This window comes from Capra hircus, chromosome 13, assembly GCF_001704415.2.
Source record: "Capra hircus breed San Clemente chromosome 13, ASM170441v1, whole genome shotgun sequence".
NCBI classification, from domain to species: Eukaryota; Metazoa; Chordata; class Mammalia; order Artiodactyla; family Bovidae; genus Capra; species Capra hircus.
Window position 1 is genome coordinate 61,657,362 of NC_030820.1, and position 19,880 is coordinate 61,677,241.

The following is a 19,880-nucleotide window of genomic DNA, read 5'->3' on the forward strand; positions in this document are numbered from 1 at the left end:
TGAGCTGGGGGAGGTGGGGGATGCCCTGGGCTGTCGTGTGAGGGCTAGGGGAGTGGAGGTTCCCCCATTCCCACACTGCACTGCATGGGGAATTCTTGGATCAGGACCAGGAGGGAATTCCCTCTGTGGCCCGGGCACTGCTCTTTGAGCCACAACTTGAACACATGAAAAATTGCAGCTAAACCTCCCACCAACCCTATCAGGCAGGCTGATCAGAATGCATCAGGCCCACAGATGAGGAAGCTGAGGCTTAGAGAGGGAAGTGACCTGCTCGGGGTGACTCCAAAAGACCTGGTGTTTCATCCGGACACCCTTGGGCCCTTTGGGAGGAGGCAGGCATGAGGTTCTCTGAACTGGCTGGAGTCCAAAGGCTCCTAGACTTCTGAGATCATCCAGGGGGCACTGTCTGCTCTGGAGCACGAGAGGTTCCCGGGAGAACCAGGGCCTGCTGAGCTGCACCCAATTCAGGCCCTATGGCACAGGTGGAGCCATGTTGTGGATCTTGCGTCTGGTGCTCTGCAGCCTGCTGACTCCCACGCGAGCAGACCCTGGGGCACTGCTGCGGCTGGGCATGGACATCCTGAATCGCGGTGAGCTGGCGCAGGGTGTTGGCAGGGAGTGTGGGAGAGGTGTGTGACTGGGGTTAGGTAGTGACTGCCCATGTTTACATAGACTTGAGGGCTCTGTGATCCTCAGAGTAAACTTATAAGCAATGTGTTATTCTTCCATTTTAGAGAGAGGAGAGGAAACTGAGACCTAGAGAAAATAGGATGACCTTCCCAAGGTCCCCCAACAAGCTGAAGGCAGAGCTGGAAATTCTCCCTCCTGTAGCCTCTCCTTGGCCCTGATGGCAGGGGTTGGTGTCCACAAGTGGGTCATCGGGGTGACAGACATGAGCCAAATCCCAGCTCTGCCAACAATTTACTCTGTGACCTCAAACAAGCCAGTTACCTCTCTGTGTTGCCAGTGTGCTCATCAGTGGATGTAAAATGTAAAGAAATGTGAAATAGTGGGACTTCCCTGGTGGTCCAGAGGCCGCTCCGAACTCCAGTGCCGGCAGCCTGGGTTCAATCCCTGGTCAGGGACCTAGATCCCACAGGCTACAACTAAGAGTTTGCCTGCTGTCACTAAATACCCTGCACACTGCGACTAAGTCAGTGCAGCCAAGTAAATAAAAATATATATTTAAAAATGTAAAATGGTAAACTGTCCTTTTGGGGCAGGATCAAATGAAATTGTGATACAAACTCCCCGTGGCTCAGAAGGTAAAGAATCTGCCTACAGTCCATGGGGTCGCAGAGAGTTGGATACGACTGAGAAACTAACACACTTCAGATGAAATTGAGATGAAAAGGCTCTGAGGGTTCTTTACTAAGAGGTATTTTCCACCCTCAGCTCTGTGACCCTCAGGGAAGTCACATCCAGGCGCAAAGAGCTAACGATTTTGTCAGCTCAGAATTTGTCCCCTCTCTGGGAACTAGCTTGTGACTATTACAGGGTGTTTCTGGCACAGTATCATTTGGGGTGGGGGCCCCCAGGCCTGGGGAATCAGAATGTCTTGGCTTCAAGCACAGTATCTCTACTTTAACAAGCTCCCAGTTGAATTCCCTAACCACCCCGGATTGAGAGTGTCTGGGCTACAGCGTAAAGCCCTCTAACTTGAGGTTCAAGGCCTCCGGGATGTGCCCTGGAAACTGCTCCAGAGTCCAGTCCTGTCCTCCCCACTCCAGCCACCCTGCGTTCCTCTCTCCTCTCTTGCCACGCCACCTCCTTCCCCTCTTCCCGCCTCTGCCCTTGGTGCGTCCTTTGCCCTGAGCCACCTCCTTTACCCCTTTGCTTCCTGGTGAAAATCCTATTCTTCCTTTAAGGACCAACTGACAGGTCACCTCCTCCTGGAAACCTGCCCCAGCTCTTCCTTTCCTGGCCCAAACCTGTCATGCGGTTCCTCTAGCTGCTTGAACTTCTTATGGCTCTTATCACTTTTATTTACAATATATTTCTTGCTTGCTTTTTTTAAAAAAAATTTTGACTGCACTCCACGGCACGTGGGACTTCAGTTCCCTGACCAAGGATTGAATCTGCACTCTCTGCAACGAGACGTGGAGTCTTAACCACAGCACTGTCTTAACCACAGTACCGGCAGTCCTGGCTCTCATCACTTTTTCTTCTTTTAATGATGAATTTTTATGTGGTACTCAAAAATACAGCTATTTTACAATGTCTAATTCCAAAATATGCATTCTATTGAACGCGAGCACATTTCTGTTGGGTATGTAATTAGTAGCAGAATTTCACGGTTATAGAATATATTCTATTCAGCTTTCATAGATTCTGCCAAAATATTTTCCAGTAGAATTCACTGTATTGTTTATTGTATTTTTAGTTGCAGTATACAATGTTATGCTAGTTTCTACTGCATAACAACGTGAGTCAGCTCTGAGTATACCTATATGCCCCCCTACCCTTGGACCTCTCTCCCACGCTCTCTCCCCACGCCACCCCTCTAAGTCATCTCAGAGCCCGGAGCTGAGCTCCCTGTGTTATGCAGCAGCTTCCCCCTGAAAAAAGTGAAAGTTAGTCTCACAGACATGTCCAGCTCTTTGTGGCCCCATGGACTGCGGCCTGCCAGGCTCCTCTGTCCACGGGATCCTCCGGGGGAGAGTTCCCACTAGCTATCTGTTACCACAGTAGCGTCTGTATGTCGATGCTGCACTCTCAGTTCACCCACCCTCTCCCTCCTCTCGTCACTCCCTGCTGTTTTTGTTGGTGACTCTGTCTCCCCCGTGAGGCTGGAAGAGGGCAGGGTCTGCACACGACTTGTTTCTGGGATGCCTGAGAGACTGGCCAGGGAAGGAAGCAGTGAGGAGCCCAGGTGAGGGTCTATCTGACTCTTCTCCTTTCCAGAGGTCCAGAATGCCATGGATGAGAGTCATATCCTGGAGAAGATGGCAGCTGAGGCGGGCCAAAAACGCCCAGGAATGAAGCCTATCAAGGGCATCACTGAGTGAGCAAGGGAGGAGCTTCATGAGCTGGGGGAAGGGGGTGGTGGTTAGGGCAGAGGGTGGTGGGTAACGCTATGCCCAGGACCTGAGTGAAAGAGCTGATACAGGACATGGGGCCTCTTTCTGGCTTTGCTGCTGGCTTGCTGTGTGACCTTGGGCAGGTCACTGCTCTTGCCTGGACCTCAGTCCCCTCAGTCACCCACTGGGGACAATTCTAGTCCTGTTGTGAGCAGGGCCATTGGGAGGAGGAAGTGAAGTTGGAAAGTCAGACTCCAACCCCCTGCACGAAGCAGGAGTTTGCTGAATGAACGTGAAATTGAATGAAAAATCCTCCAGTGGCTGAATGGAAACAATCATCTAAGGACAGGGGCAAACTAGTTTCGTTGCTTGCATCATACGGGATTGATTAGTAGGGGCTGTCTGGAATGATGTACTGGGGAGGGTTCTGAGACACTTTGTGGACTTAGCAGGAAATAGCAGTGTGATCGGTTACAGTGTCTGCCAAGAGCTCTGGGTGGGCAGGTGAAGTAAATGTGCCCCAACTTTGTTATCCCAGATCTTGACTGGTGGTTCTCAGCCAGGAGTGATTTTGCCTCCAGGCGACATCTGGCAATGTCTGGAGACATTTTTGATTGTCCCAACTTGTAGAGTGGGGGAGGGGGAGTGCATCCAGTCCCTGTGGTGAGCGGAAGCCACGGTTTCTATGAAACATCCTACAATGCACAGGACAGCCCACAACACAGGATGGTCTTGCCCCAAATGTCCATAGCATCACTGATGAGAAACTCGGATCTAAGCAAACCTCTTCTTTTTGTCAGTGGGGAAACCGAGGCCTACAACAGGGAAGGGAGCAGCCCAGGGTCACAAATTAAGCCACATATCATCTAACCCACAAGAAGAGCTTTCTGTGTACAGACTGGTTCATGTTCAGCCTTTTGTTTGCGTTTCACGACAGCCCCAGAGATAGGTTTATCCCTATGACATGGGATGGGGGATTTACCCAAGGCCTCCCAGCAAAGTGGTGGAGGAGTGCGTTGAGGGGTCTCACCTGTCCAGCTCTCACTGCTCAAATGTCTGCCCCTCCCAGTCTGAAAGTGAAGGATGTGCTGCTGCCTGTCATCACAATGAACTTCACGCCTGGGGTGGGCGTCTTCCAGTGTGTGTCCACGGGCATGACCATCACTGGCAAGAGGTGAGTATGGCAGGGAGAAGAGAAGGAAAGGACTTTGTCTCACTCTTATATGCCCGTTGATTGAGTACCTACTGTGTACCATGCTGCGGTCTGAGATAATGCAAAGTTGTTTCCTACCTTTGATGGGAAACAGACCTAAGCACAGATAATCACAGACTGATAGATTGGCCTGGGACAGAAGAAATATTGACAGGGTGTAGGGGCTGGGGATTAGAAAAGGCTTTGGGGAGATGATGACAGCTGAGCAAAGCAGGGTTTTGAAGGATGTGTAGGAGTTCACCAAAGCAAGAGAGGAGAGGAAAGGCTGGTTGTGTGAACGTGGGCAGGTCCCATCCCTCTTTCTGTCCCATGGCATGGTCTCCCACCCTTTACCCCTCTCAGAGAGGCTGAGATTGTGGCCACAGTGGCAGTGGTGCCCTGATGTCTGCCTGCCCCCCACCTCCAGCTTCATGGGTGGAAACATGGAGATCATCGTGGTCCTGAACATCACAGCCACCAACCGGCTTCTGCAGGATGAGGAGACTGGCCTCCCCATGTTCAAGAGTGAGGGCTGTGAGGTCATCCTGGTCAGTGTGAAGACAAACCTGCCTAGCAAGTGAGGTTCTCTGTGGTTGGGGAGGAAGGCTTGGTCCACCTTGCCAGCCCGACCCAGCATCCCACTTCCTGAGCCACTGAACTCCTTAGCCATGTCCCTGCATGTCCTGTGCCTAACTTCCTGCCATCTATGCCTCTGTCCCCATTCTCTGTGTCCAGCATGCTGCCCAAGGTGGTCAACAAGTTCCTGGACAGCACCCTACATAAAGTTCTTCCTGGTCTGGTGAGTGCCCAGAGTGAGCCTCCGCCCCTCATCCCCGGCACTGCTTAGACCAGGGCTGGCAAGTGCGTTTCATCTAGGCTGATCTCGATCGACTGTTGGCGGCTGATGAGGCTCCTGAGGCTGTGGCTGGCTCAGTGATCAGCTAGTGATGTCTGCCATAAGCAGAGGGGGAGGAAATGGCAGCTGGTACCGCACAGCTTGCCAACCCTGCTGAGTGCACTGGTCCCTGGGACTCTGCCATTGACTTTCTGTATGACTTGTGGCTTTGGTTCCCCCTCCAGTCCCTATCCCACCAGGGCCCTTGAGACTCCCCATGGAGTAACATTCAGCTGTGAGAATGGGGCCCTCCACTCAGGGCCCCCTTCAGCCCAGGGCTTTCTCTTCTTCCAGATGTGCCCTGCCATTGATGCAGTTCTGGTGTATGTGAACAAGAAGTGGGCCAGCCTGAATGGTATGTAGCCCTAGCCATGCCTTGCTCCCACATGGGGTCAGCAGGATGGCTAGAAGTTTTGGATGTCCCACTCCCCATTCAAGTGCCTGCTCCTGGCCCGGCCTTGGGACTAGAGGAGGTCTGAGGTCATGGAGTCCACTCCTCCCCGCAATGTCCAGAGGGGGAGCCTTAGGCCCTGAGGGGCTGTCCTTACCTCTCAGCCCTCCACCCAGCGTTCTATCTATCACCCTCCCAGACTCCAAGGACAGCAGCCTTTGTTTACAACAGCTCATCCACAAACCTTGTACCACGAAGAGTAATTCCAGTAGTAACCCCACCCTTTTCTTTGTCAAGGGAAAACAGCCGCCTCTATCACTGTGGGGTCCACAGGGCTCCCCAAGACCAGGAGGAGAAACCCCAGTGGCTGAGACTGAGGAAAACTGGTTCATGTGCCCAGCAGAGTGGCCTGGGACATTATTTCACACCTCCAGTTCTCAGTCTGTGCATCTGTAAACTGGAACCAATAATCCTGACGCCACCAATCTGCTGTGAGAACTGAGCTGGACAACCCTTGGTAAACTCTCAGGCTCTGTATTTACAGGGTGATGTGAGGTGGCATGATTTTCTAGATCAGGCGCCATTGCCTCCATTCTGCAGATGAAACTACTGAGGCCCAGAGATGCTAAGCAGTTTGCCTTGTATCACAGAGAGGGCCGGGGTCCTGGCATCCAGGCCAGGTTCAGGTGGCAGCTGGCTGGAGCTGGCTTCTCCAGACTGTCCCTGGGCTGGTGTCTCTCTGAGTGAACCTTCATCTTTGTGCAGCCCCCATGCCTGTGGGCCAGATGGGCACTGTCCAATATGTCCTGACATCCGTACCGACCACTACACCCAGCTACATTCAAGTGGACTTCAGTGTAAGCACCAAAAGGCATCAGCCGGCAGAGGTCTCACTGGCTTGAGTGGTGGGGGCTGGCTGCTTCTGCCAGGGCCGGTGGCTGGGCTGGGGTTGCAGAGGGTGGGAAGGGCCTCTTTCTCTTTCTGCTCTCAATACGAACCCCAAATCCTGAGCTAATTTCTGGGATGGCCAAGTCCACACCCACACCCCTGAGGCTGCCTGCTTCTCCCAGTGAGTGGCTTGCCCACTGTCGTTGTATAGAAGAGAGCACCCAGCCTAGCAGGGAGGCAGGATTTGGTTAGGGCCTCACCCAGGACTCCAGAACCCTGGTGACCAGGTGACTGCATCTCCCAGGAATGGAAAGAAGAATCCCAAGTCGTCATCTGCCTGTGAAGTCTTCCTCCAGGGGGGGTCTTACAGGCTGCACGTTGTCTTCCATTTACCTCTTTCTCTTGAGGTTAAAATAGTAAACGAGGGCTCTAATCATATAGAATCAGATTAACTGAGGTTACTTACACAATCCTATGTGGAGCTGCCAGTGGTTTAGTGATTGACTCCATTATCCTTGGCCTCAGTCTACCTATCTGTACGCTGGGAGAGTTGAGCCACTCCACACTGCTCTGGCTCAACCATTTTATGACTTGCTTGCTGACTTGGGCACCACAGACTTCCCTGGTGGCTCAGATGGTAAAGAGTCTGTCTGCAGTGCAGGAGACCTGGGTTCGATCCCTGGGTCAGGAAGATCCCCTGGAGAAGGAAACCCACTCCAGTATTCCTGCCTGGAAACTCCCATGGATAGAGGAGCTTGGTGGGCTACAGTCCATGGGGTCACAAAGAGTCGACTACTAACACTAGGCTGGTTTGAGCACCATTCGTTTGGAGGGCTGAGGCTTGCGCATGGTCAGGGCTGAGTGTCTCTCCCCTGGCTGTCCCGCAGCCTGTGGTGCAGCAGCAAAAGGGCAGCGCCGTCCAGCTTGCGGACGATGCTGGAGGGGCTGAGTTCCCTGAGGACCATGCTGAAGGCTCCTCGCAGCTGCTGCTCTCGGCCGCCTTCCTCACGGCAGAGCTTGCTCTTCTGCAGAAGTCCTTTGATGTAAAAGTCAAGGATACGATGGTGAGCTGCCCAGTGACCACACCCCCCATATCTGCATCTGCCCCCTGTAATGACAGTCCCTGCCCAGACTGAGAATTATCCTGGGGTTGTGAGTAATGCTAGGACCGGGAGGGGCCAGGACAGATTTCTATCGTCGTTTCACCCCATCATCCACCACCTCTCTGTCCATGTAGCCACTGTGTATTCATCTGTCAATTCGACTGTCCATACACCAGGCATTTATCCACCAACCTACAGCTCCTCTGCATTGTTCATCCATCCACCTTCTTTTTTTCCAGTCTGCCTTGTTACTATGTAGTCATGTCCTAGACTCTATCCTTTTAGCTAGAATCCACGCAACCCTCCATACCATCCATACCTAGAACAGGGGCTGATACTATTGAATGAATGAATCTATGTATCTGCCATTTACCACCAAAACACCCAGATACCCACCCATCTACTCATCCATTCTCCATTATCCATCCTCCTACTCATTTACTGATCCAGCCAGCCAGCCATCAATCCATCCATTCATTCATTCATCCCCACTGATCCCCATTCTCGCATCCATGCACCCACCATCCATTTGTGGACCTTTCTATTCATCCCTCCACCCATCAATCCATTCATCATCCATTCTCCCATCCATTTATCAGATGATTCCACCATTTTCCCACCTACCCATCCTCCCTTCTCCATTATTCCTTTCATGCCTCCATGCAGCCATCCACCTGCTATCTATTATTCATTCTCCTACACAAACACCCATCCATCAATCCACCCATCCATTCACCCACTTATCTGTTTATACTTTTTCTCCATCTACCTATCCATCTGTGAATCCCTTCACCCACGTCCTCTTATCCATTGCATTTACCCATTCTCCCATCTCTCTGTCTACTTTTTCATCAAACAAAATTTTCTTAGTGCATGATCTTGTACTCAGAGGTATGGGCATTGGAATGTGTGAGCCACAGTCTGGGCTATCCAGGAGCTCATTATCTACTTAATCAAAGAGTGATAACTATTTTGATGAAGGACCTTAGAGGGCATGTCTTTTTAAGTCAGAGGAGAGGTTTGTTAGGATGAACCAGGGAAGCCTTCAGCAATCCTAACTTTGACTATTATTTTGTAGATCGGTGAGCTGCCCCCCCAAACCACTGTGACACTGGCTGGCTTCATCCCTAAAGTAAGTGCCCCAGCTCTCCATAATCACCATAATCACCTGCCCTGTTCTGCATCCAGGCAAATGTATTTTCAATACCATGTCTCCCTTGTCCAGTGTGGAATCATCCCAATTTCTCCGTAAAGTAGTCTTTGGGCCCCCCCACAGGAACGCCCAGGTTTTGTGTGTTGTAGTTTCTATGTCCAGTATAGAAATAGCCGGATTTTCTGTTTTGTTTCCTTTATTTCCCGATCGACATATCCCAGCCTTTGCATATAGTACTTCCAAGGTAGAAATCACCTATTTCATGTCAGACTCCTGGTTTCAACGGAAACCACCAGTCTGAGGATTGGCCCTGAGGGAGTTTCCTGGTTTCCGTAGGTGGCTGAAGCCTACCCAAAGCCGAAACCCCTGGTGACCCAGATCAGGATAAACAAGCCCCCCAAGGTCACCATGAAGACCGGCAAGAGCCTGCTGCACCTCCACGGCACCCTGGAGATGTTTGCTGCTCGGCGGCGGGGCAAGCCGCCTGTATCCCTCTTTGTCCTGGAAACTGTGAGTGGATTTTTTTCCCAGCTAAGCCCAACTTATGGACATTTGAAGCTGGAGGGTAGGCTTTTAGCTCATAGTCAAGCAATGGATTGAAGGGTTCTTAGTTAATCTTGATTATTTGGTCATAACCTTCTGGGCACTGTCACCTACTGTCCGATTTTGGGCTCTGCAATTGAACCTCCAAGTGACTAGAAAGATCATTTCTTTCTCTTCCCTCCCCCCATCCCTCTCTTTCCTGTTCATCTTCCCACCCTCTGACATTCATTAGCATCTATAATGGCAGTGAAAGTCTCACTCAGGGAACTATAGGAACCTAGAGAGATTGCAAATCTATTTTGAGGAAATCACAGAGCACTTCCTAGAGGAGGTGATGCCTGAGCTATGTTTTGAAAGTTGAGCAGGATCTGGCCAGGGAAAGGGTTGAGGTTGGGGAGGTTGGTGATGGAGGGTACTCCACATAGAGTAACAGGATGTGGCCTGGAGCAAAAACATGGTATGTTCAGGGACCCACAAACATGCCAGGATTTCTGATAGTGCTGTCGTGGGCTGGGTACAGGGAGGATGAGGATCCTGGGCTAGGGGAATGGGGAGACTGCTGTGTTCAGTTCCTGAGGGTGAGGTGGTCAGAGAGGAAGACTCTTGCTCTGTCTTGGTAGTGGTGGCGGTTCTGGGAAGGTCGTAGAGCCCCTGGTTTTACCAAACCTGATGGGGGACCCACTGCCTTCTTCCTGCTTTACCCCCACTCTGTGTCAGCACTTCAACCTGAAAATCCAGTACTCAGTTCATGAGGACCGGCTGCAGATGACCACCTCTCTGGACAGGTAGGAGTCTGCTGCCCAGGTTGGCATCCCTGTACCCCGGCCTAGGCACCACCAAGACCACTTGGTTTCCTGCTCCAGGGCCTTCCTCTGACCCAGCCAGCACAGCCCACACTGCCAGGCCCCTCTGGTCTCTATGCCTGCTCTAGAACCCTCATTGGCTCCCCATTGTATGCACGATCTTTTGTCGAATCTTAGCCTGGCGCTCAAGGCCCTTCTCAAATTCTCCCACCACTGTTCCCACCAATCCACTAGGCTCTTGCACAGTGAGTCTGATCATGTGATCCTGTGATCATGTTCCCTTTTTCACAAACAGGCTTTTACCCATGCCATCCAAATGCCACCTGCTAGTCAGTGCCCACCTCAAATATTACCTTCTCTAGGAACACTTTCTTTATACTGATAACAGTCAACAATTATAGAGCTCTATCTATGTGTCATGCCTCGTTCTGTATTCAGTTGCTGAATACTTTTTGTATTCGTCATAATTTCTTGTCTGATGTGTTGGGTACCAAGGCTCTATGGGTTGTAAGAGACGATTCTGACTGTAACTCGCTTAAACCCTAAAGGGCCTCTTGAGTCACAGGGCCAAAGTCTCTAGCAGTGGCTCTCCCCTTTCAGGCGCGGCTGGGCCGAGGAGCACAAGAATCCGCAAAGTGCATCCCTCTCTTCCCTTGGTTTTTGCTGTCTACTTTGTTGGACATTCTCAGGCAGCTGCTCCCCAGTTGGTGGCAAAGTGACCCCAACAAGAAGAGAGACGTTTTATTTAACCGTTCTAACAAAATCCCAAAGGCTGTGTTCATTGGTCTAGTCTGGATCACATGACCGACTCTAAGCTAATCACTGTGACTCTTTATTGCCAAATTCAGACTGAAATTGAAGAAAGTAGAGAAAACCACTAGACCATTCAGGTATGACCTGAATCAAATCTATTATGATTATACAGTGGAAGTGACAAATAGATTCAAGGGACTAGATCTGATAGACAAAGTGCCTGAAAAACTAGGGATGGAGGTTGATGACATTGTACAGGAGACAGTGATCAAGACCATCCCCAAGAAAAGGAAATGCAAAAAGGCAAAATGATTGTCTGAGGAGGCCTTACAAATAGCTGAGAAAAGAAGAGAAATGAAAGGCAAAGGAGAAAAGGAAAGATACACCCACCTGAATGCAGAGTTCCAAAGAATAGCAAGGAGAGTTAAGAAAGCCTTCCTCAGTGATCAATGAAAAGAAATAGAGGAAAACAATAGAATGGGAAAGACTAGAGATGTCTTCAAGAAAATTAGAGATACCAAGGGAACATTTCATGCAAAGATGGGCACAATAAAGGAACAGAAATGGTATGGACCTAACAGAAGCAGAAGATATTAAGAAGAGGTGGCAAGAATACACAGAAGACCTGTACAAAAAAACATCTTTATGACCCAGATAACCATGATGGTGTGATCACTCACCTAGAGCCAGACATCATGGAATGTGAAGTCAAGTGGGCCTCAGGAAGCATCACTATGAACAAAGCTAGTGGAGGTGATGGAATTCCAGTTGAGCTATTTCAAATCCTGAAAGATGATGCTGTGAAAGTGCTGCACTTAATATGCCAGCAAATTTGGCAAACTCAGCAGTGGCTGCAGGACTGGAAAAGGTCAGTTTTCATTCCAATCCCAAAGAAAGGCAATGCCAAAGAATGCTCAAACTGCCGCACAATTGCACTCATCTCACACGCTAGCAAAGTAATGCTCAAAATTCTCCAAGCCAGGCTTCAGCAGTACACGAACTGTGAACTTCCAGATGTTCAAACTGGATTTAGAAAAGGCAGAGGAACCAGAGATCAAATTGCCAACATCCACTGGACCATTGAAAAGGCAAGAGAGTTCCAGAAAAACATCTACTTCTGCTTTATTGACTAAGCCTTTGACTGTGTAATCACAACAAACTATGGAAAATTCTGAAAGAGATAGGAATACCAGACCACCTCACCTGCCCCCTGAGAAATCTGCATGCAGGTCAAGAAGCAACAGTTAGAACTGGACATGGAACAACAGACTGCTTCCAAAGTGGGAGAGGAGTACATCAAGGCTGTATATTGTCACCCTACTTATTTAACTTATGTGCAGAATACATCATGTGAAATGCTAGGCTGGATGAAGCACAAGCTGGAATCAAGATTTCCAGGAGAAACACCAATAACCTCCTGGCAGATGACTCCACCCTTACGGCAGAAAGTGAAGAACTAAAGAGCCTCTTGATGAAAGTGAAAGAGAGCAGAGGGAAAAAGTTGGCTTAAAACTCAACATTCAGAAAACTAAGCTCATGACTGAACTGAACTGAACTGATGACTCTAGAGATCGAATGCTCTGATTGGCCAGGTCTGGGTGATGTGCTCACCCCACTGTAATGCCTTGGATAGAGAGGATCAGGAAATGGAGAGTCTGTTATTGGAATAAAGAATAGATGTTGGGAAGATAGAACCAGTAGATGACCATCATATGGCCTGTTCTGGTGCCAAGGTGCATTAGTGCCACCAGGGGCTGTGCAGAGGCGGGGGTCCTGTGAAGGACCCCAGCTCTGTGTGCTGCAGACTGGCTAACTGAGCTGCAGACCTCTGCATATCTGGCCTTGGGCAGGTGCAATAGACAGAGCTTGGGTCCCAAAGAGAGGAGTCAGGACCAATGAGAGACGTCAGTGGTTTGAGCTGTGGGAAACAACATGGGTGGTAAGGAACAGCGGTAAGTGCCTCATCACAGGTAGCATGTAAACAGACTTAGGAGCGCCTAGTGTGAAGGCTAAGGGGACTTCCCCATCAGAGAGGAGCTGGGGGTATTTGAGATGCCTTTTCTCCAGTGCTCTGACTGCCCTTCCTCCTCCCTGGTTCCCTCTCTTCTGCAGATTACTGAGCATGTCCCGGGGGTCCTCATCGATTGGCCCCTTCAAGGTAAGTATCCCAAGTACTTCTGCCTGGTCTGGCTTAAAAGCAAAAAAATTGCGCCTATTCACCTTGGGATTTCAGGGTAGAGCTCTGAAATGGAGGCAGAGTGAAGAGAGTAGGTCATTGTGGGGTTTGGGGCTCCTGACTGTGTGACCTTGGGAAAATTGCTTTGCTTCTCTGAGTCTCTGTTCTCTTTTCTGGATAGAATCTGGACATCTCCCTAGATTGATTTTAAAAGCATTGTTGTGCATAGCTGCACCCTGAGCTTGTTTGCCCAGCCCAGGTGCTATTTTTATTATTTTCTGTAGCCTCAGGGCCCAACCCAGAACCTGATGTAGTTAGGAGTAGTGTGTGCTCAGTTGCTCAGTCGTTATCTGACTCTTTGCGACCCCGTGGACTGAACAGGAGCTAAGCAGAAATGAAGGGCATCCGTCTACAAAGTAACAGTCAGATGCAGTTTTAACGTGACTTGATGTCTCTAATATTCATTCCTGTGGTCCTTGGACTCAGCTGGACTAAGAGCTGAAAAAAAATCTGTTGAATTAATGGAATGATGGGATGAGGGTACCTTCTCTTTCTCTCTTTCTTGCCAGGAGAAGAAATTGATTGGCTTCATCACTGATTTTCTCCAAGAAGCCTACATCCCAGTCATCAATGGTGAGGGTTTTGCTGGTGCCAAGAAGCACTCTGAGCAGAAAGGGATGTCACAAGGGTGGTCTCAAAGGCCCTCCACTGGCCCCAAATGAGGAAACCTAAAAGGGAATGGATAGTCAATAGTGAGTCTTCGAGGCTAATGTCATGTTAATATCACTTGCTTGGGGACAAGGGCCCCTTCAACAACTTGGACTCTGACCTTTGACCCCATACCAGAAGTCAGATTTTGACCCCGCCCTGGGATGCAAGTCAGTGGTGATCCAGCTGAAGGTGTCTAGGCCTGTGCAGCTGGCAGACATTATGAATCAATCACTGCACTATTTCCCACTATGTGGCTCCAGGCAGCCACTTAGTTGCAGAGCAGGTTAGGCTGAAATAACTCTTCCTATATTTCTCAGATGTACTCCAAGTCGGGTTCCCACTCCCTGACCTTCTGGACATGAACTATAACCTGGCAGAGCTGGACATAACTGAGGTGAGGAAAGGAGGTGGGAAAGGCCAGTTTAGCCAATGTTTTTGGCCAATGAGCAAGAGCCTGCCATTCTCATCTTGGTGGGCATTGGACTAAGGAGGGCAGCGGCCATAAGTACAGTCTTGCCAATCCCCTGAGCAAGACCCTGCCCCTCAGAATCTGGAGGCTGCCCTTAGCCAGGGATCCCCCGAAGGAAACATGAATTCTGCTACTGTCCTCCTCTGCTGCCTTGGACGAACTGCTTTCTCTTTCTCAGTGCTTCTATTTTTCTGTCGTCTCAAATAGAGAGAATAATATAGTATCCACTCTGGAGAGCTGTTGTGATGATTTATGGAGATAATTCACTTAAAGGCATACAGTAAGTGCTCCATAAATGTTAGCTTTGCCTTGCACACCAAGCACTGCACTTGGAGCATTGAGTGGACATTTATCTCATTTGATCTCTCTGCTCTGGGAGGTAGGGGTGCTTCTCCTCACTTGATTGTTGAGAAACTCAAGGTTCAGCGAGGTGCAGGGTCATAAGGCCAGTCTTCCTTTTTTAAACATTTCCTTCTTTATTTTTGGCTGTGCTGGGTTTTCACTGCTGCACAAGCTTTTCCCTAATTGCGGCGCGCAGAGGCGGAGAGCAGAGGCTACCCTCTCGTTGCAGTGAACAGGCCTCTCACTGAAGTGTCTTCTCTGGCTGCAGAGCACAGGCTCTGGAGTGGACAAGCTTCAGCAGCTACGGCCCCCGGGCTCTGGAGCATAGGCTCAGGAGTTGTGGCACGCGGGCTTAGCTGCCCCGTGTCATGTGGGATCTTCCTGGACCAGAGACTGAACCTGTGTCTCCTGTATTGACAGGCAGATTTTTTTTTTTTTTTTAAAGCACTGAGCCACCAGGGAAGCCCCATCCTTCCTCTTAAACACTGAGCTGATTTCTTTCCTGACCACACCCCTGTCCACCCCAGGCTGTGTCTGGGTGGCCCCTCATTGTTCCCCACACCTGCTCCTGGCCCTTTTTCTCCTGCCAGGATGCCCTGGTGCTGAACTTGAAGCTGGACTGACTGGGACAGGATTTGCCTGCCAGCTGCCTGCACACCGTCAACTAGTTACACCCAGCAGAGGAGCCTGATTGGAACTGGGTGGGCCTGGCCCCCTACCACTGGGGCTGATGAGGTGTGAGCAGGGCAGGACGGGGCTGGGGACTTGGTAATAAACAGCAGAAAGGCCCTAACAAACATTTGATGTTTTGATCTCTTTATTTGCAGAAAATTGATGTGTGTTTTTACTTCCTCCTCAATGGGTTTTGGGATCTAAGAGCAGCTTGGGTCTGAGGGTCAGGCTTGAGCATATATTGAGTACCTGCTGAATGCCATGCTCAGAGTTTTACTTGTACCATCTCATTTAATCTATGTAGCAACCCTATAAGTGGAGGGTGACCATCCCCACTGTGTGTGTGTGTGTGTGTGTGTGTGCTCAGTCACTCAGTCATGTCTGGCTATTTGTGATCCCATGGACTATAGCTCACCAAGCTCTTCTATTCATGGGATTTCCCAGACAAGAATACTGGAGTGGGTCACCATTCCCTTCTCCAGGGGATCTTCCCAACCAGGGATTGAATTGCAGGCAAATTCGTTACCATCTGGGCCACCTACTGACGCTGTTCTTCAAACTGACCCTTCTTTAAAGTGAATGTATTTTTATATATAACAAAGTTAAAAACACAATCTAAAATAAATGTATTCTAAGTGGATTCTCAAAATCAGTATCATCTGCTGCTGCTGCTCCTGCTAAGTCGCTTCAGTCGTGTCCGACTCTGTGCGACCCCATAGACGGCAGCCCACCAGGCTTCCCCGTCCCTGGGATTCTCCAGGCAAGAACACTAGAGTGGGTTGCCATTTCCTTCTCCAAGGCATGAAAGTGAAAAGTGAAAGTGAAGTCGCTCAGTTGGGTCTGACTCTTCACGACCCCATGGACTGCAGCCCACCAGTCTCCTCTGTCCATGGAATTTTCCAGGCAAGAGTACTGGAGTGGGGTGCCACCACCTTCTCCAGTATCATTTGCTAGAATGTTGGAAAAAACCCCCCAAAACCTGTAACTTTGAAAAAAAAAAAGCTACTTCAGAGCCCCTCTGATTGGCTGTTGCTCCAGCCCTGGGAAGTATTGAGATGGTGGTCCCTTGTACGTGTCCACGGTCCATGTGTTGCTGTTTGTGTCTGTCGGAGGGTCTCTGACTCCATGGGTGGGTCTATGTACCAGTCTGGCCCAGAGCCATGTCACAGAGGAAGGAGGGCCCCTCCCTTGCCTTGGCCTGGGTGCCTGGGCTGTCCTTTTTTCCCTCAGAGTCGACCTTAATCTCATCACCCATCATCTCCCGGCTCTGGGACAATGGTGGCCTTGAGACTGGCTGGCACATACAGACGCCTGGGTAATCTGCGGGTGGCTGATGCCTGATCCTAGGCGTGCCTAGGCTCCTCCACTCCCCTAATCCTGTCCTTAGATGTTCACACAGTACACTCACTGCTCCCCTCCCCAGCCCAGTGCACAGATGGAGAAACCAAGGCAGAAAGGCTGAGTCAGGAGGACCAGGTTCTTGCCTTGGCACAACCAGGGGCACACTATGTGGCCTTAGACAAACCATAGCTCCTCTCCGGACCTCAGTTTTCCCATCTGGGAAATAAGAAAGGGGTTGATCACTTTGACCTCTAATCTCATTGCAACATTCTTTGAATGATCAGTTACCCTGGATTTACTCTGTGCAGAAAATGAGGGCTGGGCTGGCAAGGGGAGCCCTGTGCTGTGACCCCAGCTTCTAGAGAGGCAATGATGGGGGTTTTCTGCCCATGGGCCCTGCTCAACTTCCAAGATTCCTAACCTTGGATGAGGAAGTGGAGGCTCAGAGAGATGAAGCCAGCGCCCAAGGGCACACTTGCATGTGGGGTTGGGCTTGAACCCTGCCTGCCTGAGTCCAAGCCTCGTTGCTTCTTCACACCACATTCAGCAGCAAGATGTATCACCATTCTTTAAAGAACTGGGGCCCAGAGACAGTGTGTGGTCAGCTCAAGGTCACAGAGCAAGGAGGGAGGAGAGCCAGGTCTTTGATCCTGGACTCATGACTATCGACCCCCAAAGCCTACCACGCAGCCTCCTGGGGGAACTGAAGACCACCCACCAGTGCCCCAGATTTGTGTCCACACCAGTCACCACCCAGCCTGCCTTCTCCTTTCCCAGCCGACTCTCAGCTGCAGTAACTTCAAGAAAGCCTCCCAGGGATTTTGTCATCATCTGAATTTCTCAGGCACCTTTGGCAGCCTGTCCTTAATGCTCTAAGGCCTATTTCCTGGATACCTGCACCCACAGCCAGACCAGTCAGGTGAGAGTGGACAATTTTAATTAACATCAGCCTTTTTGCAGGTTGGGGAAACTATGGCTCTGAGATGGTAATGATCAGAGTTAGGAATTGGACCCAGGAATTCTGGCTACAGGGGCTTCCCTCTAGGTCCTAATGCCCAGGGGTACTCTTTGCCATTCAGTCCCTCCCCTTCACTAATGCATTCCACGGCTCCACGTCACCCATGGTTCTCAGAAGGGCTGCACATCAGACTGAGGTCAAACATGCCAGTTCCTGAGCCTTCCACCCAAGACCTATTGAGCCAGGGCTGCAGGGTAGGGCCTGGAGATATGCATTTTCATTAATCTTTACCATCGACAAGCCCAATCCCTGACTGGGTCTTGGTGCTTGAGGTGGCTTGCAGGAGCCTAGGGAGCTGGACGGGGGTGGGGGGAGGTTGTAGGGGTTTCCACTGGAGTGGGATCTGGAAGGAATTGGGGAAGATAAGGTTAAGAGGATGAGTGCTACTAACACAACATTGTAAATCTACTGTGTTAAAATTAAAGGGGGAGGGGGATGGTGAGTGTCAGAGTCAGACAGGTCAGCTGGACTCTCGTGTGACCTTGGGCCAGTGGCTTCTCCTTGGAGAGAGAGCCTTGGCTCCTTGAGGGTAAGACAGGAACTGTATGATATGCTGACCTTCCTGATCATCATGATGACTGGAATGATTTGTACACATCAGTGCCTTGCAGACAATAACTGCTCTATGAAAGCTAGGTGCTATCTTTCCCTCCTCCTCCCTCTAAGAGTCTTAAGAATACTGGCAGTACCCAGTGTGCAAGAATATGCGCAGGAGCACTGGGAGAGCCCTGTGAGAAAACCTAAGAAAATTCACTGTGGACACGTGCCTCTTCATTTTGTTGCTGCTTAGTCACCGAGTCGGGTCCGACTCTTTCGCGACCCCATGGACTGGAGCCCCACAGGCTCCGCTGTCCATGGGATTTCCCAGGCAAGAACGCTGAAGTGGGTTGGCACTTCCTTCCCCAGGGAATCTTGCCAATCCAGGATCAGATCTGCATCTCCTGCATTGGCAGATGGGTTCTTTGCCACTGAGCCACCAGGGAAGCCCCACAGGCACTACTAGGACCCAGCAATCCCTCTCCTAGTTGGCCACGCAAGAGACCTGAACAAGGAATGCACGTCCACAAAGAGGCTTAACAAGAATGCTCAGAGCAGCTTCCAACCTGAAGGCCTGGGTGCCTCTAGCCAGGAGTATGGATAAGCGATCTGGGTGTGTTCACATAATGAAATAGCATAGGGCAAAGAAGAACAAATCATTGCCTCTCACAACATGACTGGAGTGCACAGACACAAGGTGTGAAGGAGCTATTCACAAAAGAGTACACGTGTGCAATCCCATTTATAGTACCCTCAAGAGCAGACTGAGCTCATCGCTGTGTTAGAGGTCAGGACTGGGGGACAAAACAGGGCTTCTGAAATAAAAGAATTTTGTAAAAGTTCATCAAGCTGTACACTTAGGGTTTGGACTTTATATTTCAAGAAAATATTCATTTATTTATTTAAAAGTGGTGTGGTTGGGTAACCTGGCTCAGTGTCTAAAGCCATAGGATGAATATTGTATGGTTAGGGGTTCAGGGGTTATGAGGTGAATCAGCTAAATACCACCCCTTCTCCCATCTCGCCAGATTGGGTCTCAGGGTCCCAAGCAAGAGACAGACCCACGAGTACCCAGAAACATGGTTACAACCCTGCATGTCACAGATTCTGACAGAGGGGATCCCAGGAGGCTGTGGGGTCACAGCCAGCTTGAGAGACAGGAGGGCTTCCTAGAGGAGGGAATGCCTGAGCCTGGACCTGCTGAAGAATTGCAAACAAAAGCCAAAGTCTGTAAGTCTGTACAGTAACCTGCAGGGCTGCGTCACCTCCTTGACCCCGTGGCCCCCACACCTCCAACTGCACAGCCCTCTTTGTGTTCCTAGAACATACCACCTCAGGCCTTTGAACTTGCCCTTCCCTCCATCCATGGGGTTCTTCCCTCTGTCCAAGAGGAGAGTTTAAAAACTGGCTTAAAACTCAACATTCAGAAAACTAAGATCACAGCGTCCAGTCCCATCACCTCATGGCAAACAGATGGGGAAACAATGGAAACAGTGTGAGACTTTATTTTTGGGGATTCCAAAATCACTGTAGATGGTGACTACAGCCATGAAATTAAAAGACACTTGCTCCTTGGAAGAAAAGCTATGACCAACCTAGACAGCATGTTAAAAGGCAGAGACATTACTTTGCCAACAAAGGTCCATCTGGTCAAAGCTATGGTTTTTCCAGCAGTCATGTATGGATGTGAGAGTTGGACTATACAGAAAGCTGAGTGCCAAAGAATTGATGCTTTTGACCTGTGTTGTTGGAGATGACTTTTGAGAGTCCCTTGGACTGCAAGGAGATCCAACCCAGTCAATCCTAAAGGAAATCAGTCCTGAATATTCATTGGAAGAACTGAGGCTGAAGCTGAAACTCCAATACTTTGACC

The 19,880-nt window shown here is 50.1% G+C and overlaps 1 protein-coding gene across 1 annotated transcript; it reads left to right on the forward strand.

The window, feature by feature from the left end:
* Positions 474–15,223, forward strand: BPIFB6 (BPI fold containing family B member 6). Its single transcript, XM_018056898.1, has 15 exons — positions 474–590; positions 2,905–3,004; positions 4,090–4,194; positions 4,640–4,789; positions 4,948–5,011; positions 5,402–5,462; positions 6,264–6,355; positions 7,274–7,450; positions 8,568–8,621; positions 8,979–9,152; positions 9,903–9,970; positions 12,854–12,899; positions 13,487–13,550; positions 13,946–14,022; positions 15,030–15,223. Exons 1-15 carry the CDS (start codon positions 491–493, stop codon positions 15,060–15,062), a joined length of 1,365 nt encoding a protein of 454 aa, XP_017912387.1. The 5' UTR covers positions 474–490; the 3' UTR covers positions 15,063–15,223.